Here is a 15,696-nt window from a genome sequence, read left to right as displayed (position 1 = left end):
ATGTTTCCATCCATCCATGTCCTATATATGTATTAGTAAAGGCTATTAAATTAGTGTCTATTTGGGGGTCCTTGGCGTGACGTTTGGGAACCACTGATATACAGCAGGGTATAAAGCCTTTTAAAACAAACAGCAGCATGTTGTGCACTCACTGTAAGTAAACATTGCACTTTAACATTTGTCACCACAAACAATAATAGCAATGATTGTTACAAGAACATATAGCCATTTTAACACACCTGAAACATTGCACACTAGAAAGCTGAAAGAGTGATAACAGTTCCATGTGATGATAGACCTATTACTGTAGTTCTGCTGAAACTCATCAGAGTCAAAGAGGTGTGAAATGGTCTCAGTTCATCCAAAATGTGATCATTAGCAGGTGATCTGTCCAATGCCAGACAACGAGTGACCATTAACACGTTAATCTCTGCATTTGAATGCATATAGTGAATGAAGCATCAGCCATCATCATTTAGCATGTGTACATTTTAACATGGGGAAAGAATGTGGGGTTTGTTCATTATTTAGCATTTGAAAAACATTGAATACAAGTGCATTCATCACCACCATATTGAGAGAGAACCCTGCAAAAATGTATCAGCTTATGTTTTTGTTCAGTGTATTTTCATTCAATCCCTTCCAGTTTCACTATGACTTATATGACTGGATATGGAGACAGTAACCTCTGTTACTGAACAAACAAATAATTAATATAGGATATAATTGAATAAGTATAATGATATATCCTGATTTATCTTGACTTATCCTGATCATTTATTAATACTATGGACACATGTTTCTGCACACAGGCCTACACATTACACAATGGGATTTCACTGTAAATATAGATAAGAAATGAAATGAAACCAATAGCGCACAATAGGATATGAGACTTTGATTTGACAATATACTTATTTGCTGTTCCAGTCCTGTACAGAAACCAGACCACTGTCTTCTATACTAAAGTGGAAACAAATTGAACCTACATTACAACCTAACACATAAAATACAAGGGGTGCTGTATATAGGCAAAAGAGAAACACATGTAAATTTTTCTTTGTTGAAATGGAGCCATGGGGTGAATTAACCCCAATAAGGCTAAATAAACCAAAAGTCCTACAACAATAAGGTAAACTTAAACTCTTAAACTTAAACTGGAGATAAACTAAGAGTGATTGGATTAGGCTTCCTTCAAGTACATGGCGAATGCACTCATTCCTTGCAATGTACTTACATACACTTACCAAAACCAGTTCTTAAAGGGGCATTCCACTCATTTTCAACATTTTACTATGTCATTATATACCTTAGAGCTGTTGTGTGGAAATAATTTTAAAAAAGTCACCCCATTCTGTTTCCTAGAACTGGAGGTCTGAAAAAAACACCATTAACGTGGTGACATCTTGGTGATGTCATCAAGCTTTATTTAAAATCCAGCTTTTAGCAGTGCTTCAGTTGTGCCAATACAAATATTTGTAACAAAAATAATAATAATACACAAAACCAAAACTAATAGACATCAACAACAACAGGGGACAACTAAGCTCTTTCATGTAGGCCAATGGGGGCCAAGGCCAATACCCCCCCCCCCCCCCTCCCTGCCTCCCCCTTCCCCTCAACAACAAACACCTTGTGAAAGGTGTTACCTGATTGGCCAGAGAGGGCCGTGCTACTCTGACCAACCAGGTTACAGCTTCACTAAGTACCCTGACTAGACTGCATATATAGTGTTGGTAAATCAGTGTTTTCTTCAGAGCAGATCATTTGAACCTACAGAAAGCAGCAGGAGAAAGATAGAGGACAAACACACCATGACTACATTAATGACCAGGAGACAACAGGAGAGCAAAGGATTAAAACTCAAAGTAGGAGGTCTGAAAAAGCATCGCTTTGAACCATACCAGCGCTCTTCAAGGACATGTACAGGTAAGCATCAACCACACAGTACACTTCTCGTCTTATCTTGAAATAAAATGTATTATGCAACTTGAGTAAATACATGTGAATTACACATGTTTCCATTTACCTGCAGTTTTATTTCTATATATTACTTACTGTCAAGGCTAATGTGAAACTATTCGCCTGCTAGTCAAACTTGTACATAATCGTAGCTTGATGAATTCATTGTGTTAGTGATACAATTAATGTGTAACTCAGCTCATGTATTTGTTGAGCCGAGCGTATCAATCACAGATTTAATAGTTCACAGCTTTAATTGATCATGTTTGGGGAGTATTATTTTGTGTATGATATTCCATGAGTCACTCACAAGGGTCTAAAATTATCTCTCTTCTCTCTGTAGGTGCTCAGAAGAAGCAGTTGCCTTTTCAAAAACCTTCCGTGGGCAAATCCGTCGAGGTCACCACCCCAATGGCCGACGTCCTGACTACGATCGTCCCCCGACACTCCATAATGTCCTTCCCCACTAGCTCTGATCCAGAGTGGGACAGAGTCGAGCAGGACGCAATGAACTGCTTGTTTAGCTCGGATCCAGAGGGGGGCAGAGTCAAGCTGGACGGCGTGTTCAACACTGTTGATGTCCCGTCCCCAACACCACTGGTCATGGTGACCTCCAGCTCCTCCCAACACTTGGACGGTCCAGAGAGTTACATGGTGTCTGAGATGGACCTGCTGGACAGAGGCCAGTACCTGGTCCAGAGCTTCATGGGGGAAGGAAGCTTTGGGACGGTGGCCAAAGCCATCAGCACGTTCACCGGTGACACAGTGGCCATCAAGATATTGAAGAATCGCCACAATCACGATGAATTGGCAGCACATGAGGTAAGCAATAGCATTGTTCTTGAAGATTTTAATATTTGGCTCTGATTTATCATTAAGTTATCTAATCTAAATCTTTCTTGTATTCCTAGATGGCTGTGTTGCAAATGATGAAAGTCCTGGACCCTGACACGTGTGGAACAGTGAGATTTTACGACAGCTTTGTGCATAAAGGATTGAGATGCATGGTGTTTGAGTCTCTGGATGTTAATCTCCTGGATTTCTTGAACGAGAGACATGCCCCTATGTCCATGATGGAGACGAGATGCATCATACAGCAGGTATGGCTTTGACAATTACATTTTAAAGTGATGGAAAAAATATTGATACAAAGATACTGAGTTGAATTTCTGAATTTCTGATCATGCTCTTTATTCTTGTCTTGCAGCTTGCCATTGCACTCCAGGCCCTGAAGGGAATCGGTCTGATCCACACAGACATCAAACTAGACAACATCATGCTGGTGAACCAACGACAACAACCCCTCAAAGTCAAACTCATTGACTTTGGTCTGGCCGTTCCTGTCTCTGAGACCAAGCAACGGAGGATCAGACCTCCTCTTGAGTATAGGTGAGCCTTATTATCTGCTTCACTGAAAGCTCAATGCAAACAAATATTAAAATGGAAGTGTAACGAGTGCAATTGAGAACTTGAAGAAACTTGAAAGTTGCTAACATTATCCTTTTCTTTTACAACCCACAGATCACCAGAACTCTTCCTGGGCCTCCCGATCACAGAGGCACTTGACATGTGGTCACTGGGCTGTATGGTGGTTAATGGGATGCTGTTCCGTGATCTCTTTGGCGGGAAGACTGAATATGATGTGGTGAGTATTGTGCTGATGCACTGTACATTACTACATGCATCCTGACTGTACTCTTTAATTCATAGTTATAGCCTAACACTGTTAATGAAATATTCTCAATATGTGAAATATCCTGTGTTTTTTCTACAGGTTCAATCCATCCTCTTGACACTTGGTATGCCAGAGCAATCCCTCTTGGATGCTGGACAAACAACCTGCAGCTATTTCATTCAGGAAGATGATACATGGAGATTTAAGGTATGACTGCAACTAATATTGGAGTAACAACTTCATCTCTGAAATGTTCAAGAATAGGCTGTCTTTGCACGTCATTCAATCAGATCACTAAAAATGTTTTGTTTTGTGTTTTCCAGGAACCAGAGGAGTATTACACAGTGCAGGAGTTAAAGGCAGAACTGCTAATAGAGGATGTTATGTATACACTTACATGTGTGATTGGCTCACTGGAAGAAGTGTTCTCCTCCCTGCGTTGCGATGCTGATGAAACATCTTGTGACGTCTTCATGGACCTGTTGAAACGAATGCTTCATCTGGATCCAGAGGGGAGGATAACACCTGACCAGGTGTTGGACCATCCCTTCATCACCATGCCTCACCTATGACCGTCTCAAGGTGTTTGTGGGGTCAACCATTGCAAATGTAATGCACTCCCAGTTATTGGTATTGGATTTTGTGTACAGTACATGTTTGACAATGACAACGCCACAATATGGTGATGTCGGCCAACACTGATCCAGACAGGACACTATGCTACCTAAGACACTTCAGTCAACTGAAACTGAGATCATGTGTGACCCATGGGGTGTACCATTTGTGATCACAGTACTCTTAGTAGTTATACTGTAAGAACACATGCACTATCACTGACTGTTACTATATGACTATATACTATACACACTGCTGTTGCAGTGCTGCTAATAGATGATGTTATGTATACACTTACATGTGTGATATTATCTGCTGCTAAGTGTTGTCTCTCACCTGCACAACAGACTGTGATTCTATATTAGTATATTATATACATTTCATGTGTTTATTTTACATTTTGTATTTAATATTGCACTTGCAAGTTTATATTGTACATACCAGTACTGTATATGACATCACATCAAACTGCATTTGATTGAGTTTTTCTTTCTCTTCTGCACTGTAATGTTTTATGTATTTTTGTTTTAAAATAAGCATTTCTAATTGTATGTATTATTCCCTTGCACATTATGTAGGCCTATATTAGACATGTTATATTAGACATTGTGTTATGTTCACATCATTGGCTGCATTCCAACTGAGAAGAAATTAGCACAATACATTTTGTAAATAATTGTTCTATTGATATATGTTTTAAGTTGTAAACATGGTTGAAATAAAACGTGTTACCTTGAAATATGCGTTGTGTACGTTCTTAAATATGGCCCAGAACAGGTTTTAAAACATTCATATTTTCCAGTTAACTTATATCTCTACATGTATTGATTGTATACTAGATAGAACGTCCTTGCGGTCATGTTTCCATCCATCCATGTCCTATATATGTATTAGTAAAGGCTATTAAATTAGTGTCTATTTGGGGGTCCTTGGCGTGACGTTTGGGAACCACTGATATACAGCAGGGTATAAAGCCTTTTAAAACAAACAGCAGCATGTTGTGCACTCACTGTAAGTAAACATTGCACTTTAACATTTGTCACCACAAACAATAATAGCAATGATTGTTACAAGAACATATAGCCATTTTAACACACCTGAAACATTGCACACTAGAAAGCTGAAAGAGTGATAACAGTTCCATGTGATGATAGACCTATTACTGTAGTTCTGCTGAAACTCATCAGAGTCAAAGAGGTGTGAAATGGTCTCAGTTCATCCAAAATGTGATCATTAGCAGGTGATCTGTCCAATGCCAGACAACGAGTGACCATTAACACGTTAATCTCTGCATTTGAATGCATATAGTGAATGAAGCATCAGCCATCATCATTTAGCATGTGTACATTTTAACATGGGGAAAGAATGTGGGGTTTGTTCATTATTTAGCATTTGAAAAACATTGAATACAAGTGCATTCATCACCACCATATTGAGAGAGAACCCTGCAAAAATGTATCAGCTTATGTTTTTGTTCAGTGTATTTTCATTCAATCCCTTCCAGTTTCACTATGACTTATATGACTGGATATGGAGACAGTAACCTCTGTTACTGAACAAACAAATAATTAATATAGGATATAATTGAATAAGTATAATGATATATCCTGATTTATCTTGACTTATCCTGATTATTAATACTATGGACACATGTTTCTGCACACAGGCCTACACATTACACAATGGGATTTCACTGTAAATATAGATAAGAAATGAAATGAAACCAATAGCGCACAATAGGATATGAGACTTTGATTTGACAATATACTTATTTGCTGTTCCAGTCCTGTACAGAAACCAGACCACTGTCTTCTATACTAAAGTGGAAACAAATTGAACCTACATTACAACCTAACACATAAAATACAAGGGGTGCTGTATATAGGCTACTTGTAAAAGACAAGATGTGAAGGCTTGTCTACTATTTATAAATATTGTTTGAAACAAATAGGCCTAACTGTTTTACTTCCGTTTTCTTGTTTTTAATAAATGTTTAAAGTCAAGATTTGTTTTTTATCTGTGGTTTGTAAGTGTTCCAAGATAAATTAAGATAAATTGGATGTAAATCACAGTATGAGCAGTTGTTTCTTCACCAGAGCTGGTTCTCCTTGGTTCTGATGTTACTGAAATAATGTGGAGAAATCCTCAAGATGAATGGCTCTGCTGCAGTAACAATTAATTCATATCCACTTATTCAATAGTTAGATTGTACATATTTATCCAGATACTGAGTAAGTCATTTTTGGATGAACTACTATACTGCTTTTTAAGGTTTATTATAAACCAGCAGTTGTTATGCACCACATGTGGAAGAACTCCCAGAAAACAGCAGGTATGCTGGCACTCTTATTTATTTTACATCACAATGAAATACTGTTCTGTTTCCCACTGCATTTGATTGAGTTTTTCTTTCTCTTCTGCACTGTAATGTTTTATGTATTTTTGTTTTAGTTAAGATTTTATATATGTTTCCTGATGTGTGCAAAGCACATGGAAATGCCTTGTTGGAATTTGCTATACCAATAACGTTATTTTATATTTATGCTGGCTCCTGCTTTGACTTTAAGAAACTCCTCAATGGATCACTAGACTAGTAGACTAAATATTGTTCAACCAAAGTGGACTGTTATGTTCAAGTGGACTCTGTTTTCGACCATTGAATGGTTTTTCTCCAGATTAACTGGAAAACCAGTTCTTAAAGGGGCATTCCACTCATTTTCAACATTTTACTATGTCATTATATACCTTAGACAATATTAGACAAGTTGTTTTGATTTTGTACCAAAACTCCCCAGCCACATAGACAAAGCCAACACTCAATGGAAATCAGACTTTGAATAGGGGACACATTAGCACATTCCAAACCAGCCTGGGACAAGAAGCATAGAGGTGTCACTGACACCAAATGGGCCATTAGACACCGGGCTCAGGAAACAAAAGAGAAACACATGTACATTTTTCTTTGTTGAAATGGAGCCATGGGGTGAATTAACCCCAATAAGGCTAAATAAACCAAAAGTCCTACAACAATTAGGTAAACTTAAACTCTTAAACTTAAACTGGAGATAATCTAAGAGTGATTGGATTAGGCTTCCTTCAAGTACATGGCGAATGCACTCATTCCTTGCAATGTACTTACATACACTTACCAAAACCAGTTCTTAAAGGGGCATTCCACTCATTTTCAACATTTTACTATGTCATTATATACCTTAGAGCTGTTGTGTGGAAATAATTTTAAAAAAGTCACCCCATTCTGTTTCCTAGAACTGGAGGTCTGAAAAAAACACCATTAACGTGGTGACATCTTGGTGATGTCATCAAGCTTTATTTAAAATCCAGCTTTTAGCAGTGCTTCAGTTGTGCCAATACAAATATTTGTAACAAAAATAATAATAATACACAAAACCAAAACTAATAGACATCAACAACAACAGGGGACAACTAAGCTCTTTCATGTAGGCCAATGGGGGCCACGGCCCAATACCCCCCCCCCCCTCCCTGCCTCCCCCTTCCCCTCAACAACAAACACCTTGTGAAAGGTGTTACCTGATTGGCCAGAGAGGGCCGTGCTACTCTGACCAACCAGGTTACAGCTTCACTAAGTACCCTGACTAGACTGCATATATAGTGTTGGTAAATCAGTGTTTTCTTCAGAGCAGATCATTTGAACCTACAGAAAGCAGCAGGAGAAAGATAGAGGACAAACACACCATGACTACATTAATGACCAGGAGACAACAGGAGAGCAAAGGATTAAAACTCAAAGTAGGAGGTCTGAAAAAGCATCACTTTGAACCATACCAGCGCTCTTCAAGGACATGTACAGGTAAGCATCAACCACACAGTACACTTCTCGTCTTATCTTGAAATAAAATGTATTATGCAACTTGAGTAAATACATGTGAATTACACATGTTTCCATTTACCTGCAGTTTTATTTCTATATATTACTTACTGTCAAGGCTAATGTGAAACTATTCGCCTGCTAGTCAAACTTGTACATAATCGTAGCTTGATGAATTCATTGTGTTAGTGATACAATTAATGTGTAACTCAGCTCATGTATTTGTTGAGCCGAGCGTATCAATCACAGATTTAATAGTTCACAGCTTTAATTGATCATGTTTGGGGAGTATTATTTTGTGTATGATATTCCATGAGTCACTCACAAGGGTCTAAAATTAATCTCTCTTCTCTCTGTAGGTGCTCAGAAGAAGCAGTTGCCTTTTCAAAAACCTTCCGTGGGCAAATCCGTCGAGGTCACCACCCCAATGGCCGACGTCCTGACTACGATCGTCCCCCGACCCTCCATAATGTCCTTCCCCACTAGCTCTGATCCAGAGTGGGACAGAGTCGAGCAGGACGCAATGAACTGCTTGTTTAGCTCGGATCCAGAGGGGGGCAGAGTCAAGCTGGACGGCGTGTTCAACACTGTTGATGTCCCGTCCCCAACACCACTGGTCATGGTGACCTCCAGCTCCTCCCAACACTTGGACGGTCCAGAGAGTTACATGGTGTCTGAGATGGACCTGCTGGACAGAGGCCAGTACCTGGTCCAGAGCTTCATGGGGGAAGGAAGCTTTGGGACGGTGGCCAAAGCCATCAGCACGTTCACCGGTGACACAGTGGCCATCAAGATATTGAAGAATCGCCACAATCACGATGAATTGGCAGCACATGAGGTAAGCAATAGCATTGTTCTTGAAGATTTTAATATTTGGCTCTGATTTATCATTAAGTTATCTAATCTAAATCTTTCTTGTATTCCTAGATGGCTGTGTTGCAAATGATGAAAGTCCTGGACCCTGACACATGTGGAACAGTGAGATTTTACGACAGCTTTGTGCATAAAGGATTGAGATGCATGGTGTTTGAGTCTCTGGATGTTAATCTCCTGGATTTCTTGAACGAGAGACATGCCCCTATGTCCATGATGGAGACGAGATGCATCATACAGCAGGTATGGCTTTGACAATTACATTTTAAAGTGATGGAAAAAATATTGATACAAAGATACTGAGTTGAATTTCTGAATTTCTGATCATGCTCTTTATTCTTGTCTTGCAGCTTGCCATTGCACTCCAGGCCCTGAAGGGAATCGGTCTGATCCACACAGACATCAAACTAGACAACATCATGCTGGTGAACCAACGACAACAACCCCTCAAAGTCAAACTCATTGACTTTGGTCTGGCCGTTCCTGTCTCTGAGACCAAGCAACGGAGGATCAGACCTCCTCTTGAGTATAGGTGAGCCTTATTATCTGCTTCACTGAAAGCTCAATGCAAACAAATATTAAAATGGAAGTGTAACGAGTGCAATTGAGAACTTGAAGAAACTTGAAAGTTGCTAACATTATCCTTTTCTTTTACAACCCACAGATCACCAGAACTCTTCCTGGGCCTCCCGATCACAGAGGCACTTGACATGTGGTCACTGGGCTGTATGGTGGTTAATGGGATGCTGTTCCGTGATCTCTTTGGCGGGAAGACTGAATATGATGTGGTGAGTATTGTGCTGATGCACTGTACATTACTACATGCATCCTGACTGTACTCTTTAATTCATAGTTATAGCCTAACACTGTTAATGAAATATTCTCAATATGTGAAATATCCTGTGTTTTTTCTACAGGTTCAATCCATCCTCTTGACACTTGGTATGCCAGAGCAATCCCTCTTGGATGCTGGACAAACAACCTGCAGCTATTTCATTCAGGAAGACGATACATGGAGATTTAAGGTATGACTGCAACTAATATTGGAGTAACAACTTCATCTCTGAAATGTTCAAGAATAGGCTGTCTTTGCACGTCATTCAATCAGATCACTAAAAATGTTTTGTTTTGTGTTTTCCAGGAACCAGAGGAGTATTACACAGTGCAGGAGTTAAAGGCAGAACTGCTAATAGAGGATGTTATGTATACACTTACATGTGTGATTGGCTCACTGGAAGAAGTGTTCTCCTCCCTGCGTTGCGATGCTGATGAAACATCTTGTGACGTCTTCATGGACCTGTTGAAACGAATGCTTCATCTGGATCCAGAGGGGAGGATAGCACCTGACCAGGTGTTGGACCATCCCTTCATCACCATGCCTCACCTATGACCGTCTCAAGGTGTTTGTGGGGTCAACCATTGCAAATGTAATGCACTCCCAGTTATTGGTATTGGATTTTGTGTACAGTACATGTTTGACAATGACAACGCCACAATATGGTGATGTCGGCCAACACTGATCCAGACAGGACACTATGCTACCTAAGACACTTCAGTCAACTGAAACTGAGATCATGTGTGACCCATGGGGTGTACCATTTGTGATCACAGTACTCTTAGTAGTTATACTGTAAGAACACATGCACTATCACTGACTGTTACTATATGACTATATACTATACACACTGCTGTTGCAGTGCTGCTAATAGATGATGTTATGTATACACTTACATGTGTGATATTATCTGCTGCTAAGTGTTGTCTCTCACCTGCACAACAGACTGTGATTCTATATTAGTATATTATATACATTTAATGTGTTTATTTTACATTTTGTATTTAATATTGCACTTGCAAGTTTATATTGTACATACCAGTACTGTATATGACATCACATCAAACTGCATTTGATTGAGTTTTTCTTTCTCTTCTGCACTGTAATGTTTTATGTATTTTTGTTTTAAAATAAGCATTTCTAATTGTATGTATTATTCCCTTGCACATTATGTAGGCCTATATTAGACATGTTATATTAGACATTGTGTTATGTTCACATCATTGGCTGCATTCCAACTGAGAAGAAATTAGCACAATACATTTTGTAAATAATTGTTCTATTGATATATGTTTTAAGTTGTAAACATGGTTGAAATAAAACGTGTTACCTTGAAATATGCGTTGTGTACGTTCTTAAATATGGCCCAGAACAGGTTTTAAAACATTCATATTTTCCAGTTAACTTATATCTCTACATTTATTGATTGTATACTAGATAGAACGTCCTTGCGGTCATGTTTCCATCCATCCATGTCCTATATATGTATTAGTAAAGGCTATTAAATTAGTGTCTATTTGGGGGTCCTTGGCGTGACGTTTGGGAACCACTGATATACAGCAGGGTATAAAGCCTTTTAAAACAAACAGCAGCATGTTGTGCACTCACTGTAAGTAAACATTGCACTTTAACATTTGTCACCACAAACAATAATAGCAATGATTGTTACAAGAACATATAGCCATTTTAACACACCTGAAACATTGCACACTAGAAAGCTGAAAGAGTGATAACAGTTCCATGTGATGATAGACCTATTACTGTAGTTCTGCTGAAACTCATCAGAGTCAAAGAGGTGTGAAATGGTCTCAGTTCATCCAAAATGTGATCATTAGCAGGTGATCTGTCCAATGCCAGACAACGAGTGACCATTAACACGTTAATCTCTGCATTTGAATGCATATAGTGAATGAAGCATCAGCCATCATCATTTAGCATGTGTACATTTTAACATGGGGAAAGAATGTGGGGTTTGTTCATTATTTAGCATTTGAAAAACATTGAATAAAAGTGCATTCATCACCACCATATTGAGAGAGAACCCTGCAAAAATGTATCAGCTTATGTTTTTGTTCAGTGTATTTTCATTCAATCCCTTCCAGTTTCACTATGACTTATATGACTGGATATGGAGACAGTAACCTCTGTTACTGAACAAACAAATAATTAATATAGGATATAATTGAATAAGTATAATGATATATCCTGATTTATCTTGACTTATCCTGATCATTTATTAATACTATGGACACATGTTTCTGCACACAGGCCTACACATTACACAATGGGATTTCACTGTAAATATAGATAAGAAATGAAATGAAACCAATAGCGCACAATAGGATATGAGACTTTGATTTGACAATATACTTATTTGCTGTTCCAGTCCTGTACAGAAACCAGACCACTGTCTTCTATACTAAAGTGGAAACAAATTGAACCTACATTACAACCTAACACATAAAATACAAGGGGTGCTGTATATAGGCTACTTGTAAAAGACAAGATGTGAAGGCTTGTCTACTATTTATAAATATTGTTTGAAACAAATAGGCCTAACTGTTTTACTTCCGTTTTCTTGTTTTTAATAAATGTTTAAAGTCAAGATTTGTTTTTTATCTGTGGTTTGTAAGTGTTCCAAGATAAATTAAGATAAATGGGATGTAAATCACAGTATGAGCAGTTGTTTCTTCACCAGAGCTGGTTCTCCTTGGTTCTGATGTTACTGAAATAATGTGGAGAAATCCTCAAGATGAATGGCTCTGCTGCAGTAACAATTAATTCATATCCACTTATTCAATAGTTAGATTGTACATATTTATCCAGATACTGAGTAAGTCATTTTTGGATTAACTACTATACTGCTTTTTAAGGTTTATTATAAACCAGCAGTTGTTATGCACCACATGTGGAAGAACTCCCAGAAAACAGCAGGTATGCTGGCACTCTTATTTATTTTACATCACAATGAAATACTGTTCTGTTTCCCACTGCATTTGATTGAGTTTTTCTTTCTCTTCTGCACTGTAATGTTTTATGTATTTTTGTTTTAGTTATGATTTTATATATGTTTCCTGATGTGTGCAAAGCACATTGAAATGCCTTGTTGGAATTTGCTATACCAATAACGTTATTTTATATTTATGCTGGCTCCTGCTTTGACTTTAAGAAACTCCTCAATGGATCACTAGACTAGTAGACTAAATATTGTTCAACCAAAGTGGACTGTTATGTTCAAGTGGACTCTGTTTTCGACCATTGAATGGTTTTTCTCCAGATTAACTGGAAAACCAGTTCTTAAAGGGGCATTCCACTCATTTTCAACATTTTACTATGTCATTATATACCTTAGAGCTGCATTAAACATGCCAAAATATTAGACAAGTTGTTCTGATTTTGTACCAAAACTCCCCAGCCACATAGACAAAGCCAACACTCAATGGAAATCAGACTTTGAATAGGGGACACATTAGCACATTCCAAACCAGCCTGGGACAAGAAGCATAGAGGTGTCACTGACACCAAATGGGCCATTAGACACCGGGCTCAGGAAACAAAAGAGAAACACATGTAAATTTGTCTTTGTTGAAATGGAGCCATGGGGTGAATTAACCCCAATAAGGCTAAATAAACCAAAAGTCCTACAACAATAAGGTAAACTTAAACTCTTAAACTTAAACTGGAGATAATCTAAGAGTGATTGGATTAGGCTTCCTTCAAGTACATGGCGAATGCACTCATTCCTTGCAATGTACTTACATACATACACTTACATACACTTACATATGTTGCGACCTTCGGTCGCAACATATGTAGGTACATTGCACTGAAGTCCCCAGGTCCCCCCAGTCGAGCTTGTACCTGTAACTTGGGGGAAGTCTATTATAATTATTACTGATTCTCCAGTAAAGACATGTTGCCTCTACAAAAACCACACTACAAATGAAAGAAATGAAAGAGAACACACACCCATTGATTCTGATTGGACGGAATTAAACAATGGCCAAGTAAACCACACCCATCAACAAAGCTAATTGGCCGAATGACTATGAGTCACGCCCACCATTAGGAACACATAAAACCAGGGCTCCAGCACAACTAATCATTCTCTAACAGAATCTTGCCTGAGGAAGGACCAACCAGTCCGAAACGTCTACTTTTCCAGCTCTCCTTTATATTTGATTCCGTCGTGAGTGAAGCGCCACCGTCGAGTCATGAGAGGTATTCTGAAAAGAAAGTTTGAGGAGGTCGACGATGAAGATCCATTCTACTCCTCACCTCCATCATCGTCCCTGCCTTCTCCTGCCTCCACGGAATGGGATTCTGATGGGGAGAGCAGCTCCTCAGAAAGCCAGGACAACTAATGGTTCTGCTTCACCTGCTGCCAGTCAACCCATCCAGTCTATTCTGAAGAGGCCAAAGCTGGAAGGGAGGCAGAGCAACGTGCGCTTTGATCTGGTGACGGTGTTCTACTTCCCACAATGCCAGGGTTTCACTAGCGTACCCTTTCGCGGGGGTGCCAGTCTGGGCATGTTGCACAGGCACAGCACTCTCCGCAGATACACAATGGCAGAGCACGCCCTGGAACAACGGAGTTGGCGCAGAGAGAGACTACGAGAGAGACGGAGAGAGGAGAAGCTTGAGGCTTTGAGACACCAGTTGATGGCCAATGTTATCATTGACCAGAGAGAATATGAGCGACTGACTGCAGACCAGGTCCCAGACGGAGACACTGACGTCCACATCACCGACGCCGAGCTGGAGGATGGGAACAGCTTCCTGCAGCCGTACTCCTACAAGCACAGACAGGCACTCCTGCGAGCAGCAGGTGTGAAGCACATTGACAAAGAGGAGAAGAGACAGCTGCATTCCCTGCGTGTCTTCAGGGAGGACTCTGGATGCAATTGCCAGGGTTTCTGTGAGCCAGAGACTTGTGAATGCAGTCTGGCAGGAATCAAGTGCCAGATGGACGCATGCCTCCCATGCTGCACTAAAGACGGCTGCGCAAACATTCAGGGACGCGTAGAGTTCAACTCCAGACGCGTGCAGACCCACTACATCGACACCGTCATGAGGCTAGAACTAGAGAGGCTACTACAAGATGATACGCCTGACCGTAGAGACAAGCTGGACGGCGTGTTCAACTCTGTTGATGTCCCGTCCCCAACACCACTGGTCATGGTGACCTCCAGCTCCTCCCAACACTCGGACGGTCCAGAGAGTTACATGGTGTCTGAGATGGACCTGCTGGACAGAGGCCAGTACCTGGTCCAGAGCTTCATGGGGGAAGGAAGCTTTGGGACGGTGGCCAAAGCCATCAGCACGTTCACCGGTGACACAGTGGCCATCAAGATATTGAAGAATCGCCACAATCACGATGAATTGGCAGCACATGAGGTAAGCAATAGCATTGTTCTTGAAGATTTTAATATTTGGCTCTGATTTATCATTAAGTTATCTAATCTAAATCTTTCTTGTATTCCTAGATGGCTGTGTTGCAAATGATGAAAGTCCTGGACCCTGACACGTGTGGAACAGTGAGATTTTACGACAGCTTTGTGCATAAAGGATTGAGATGCATGGTGTTTGAGTCTCTGGATGTTAATCTCCTGGATTTCTTGAACGAGAGACATGTCCATATGTCCATGATGGAGACGAGATGCATCATACAGCAGGTATGGCTTTGACAATTACATTTTAAAGTAATGGAAAAAATATTGATACAAAGATACTGAGTTGAATTTCTGAATTTCTGATCATGCTCTTTATTCTTGTCTTGCAGCTTGCCATTGCACTCCAGGCCCTGAAGGGAATCGGTCTGATCCACACAGACATCAAACTAGACAACATCATGCTGGTGAACCAACGAGAACAACCCCTCAAAGTCAA

At 39.7% G+C, this 15,696-nt stretch overlaps 1 protein-coding gene across 1 annotated transcript; it reads left to right on the top strand.

Moving 5' to 3' along the window:
- Positions 1-14,021: 14,021 nt before the first annotated feature.
- On the top strand, positions 14,022-14,937 carry LOC306919225 (cysteine/serine-rich nuclear protein 1-like; the record flags this gene model as incomplete). Its single annotated transcript, XM_079532045.1, is given in 2 exon segments — positions 14,022-14,167; positions 14,169-14,937. Coding segments are annotated over 2 exon segments (915 nt in total), but the record flags the coding sequence as incomplete, so codon positions are not given.
- Between the last annotated feature and the right edge of the window lie 759 nt (positions 14,938-15,696).

Source organism: Electrona antarctica, assembly GCF_951216825.1.
Source record: "Electrona antarctica genome assembly, contig: scaffold_25, whole genome shotgun sequence".
Classification (NCBI taxonomy): Eukaryota; Metazoa; Chordata; class Actinopteri; order Myctophiformes; family Myctophidae; genus Electrona; species Electrona antarctica.
This window is presented reverse-complemented; position numbering and strand designations above follow the sequence as displayed.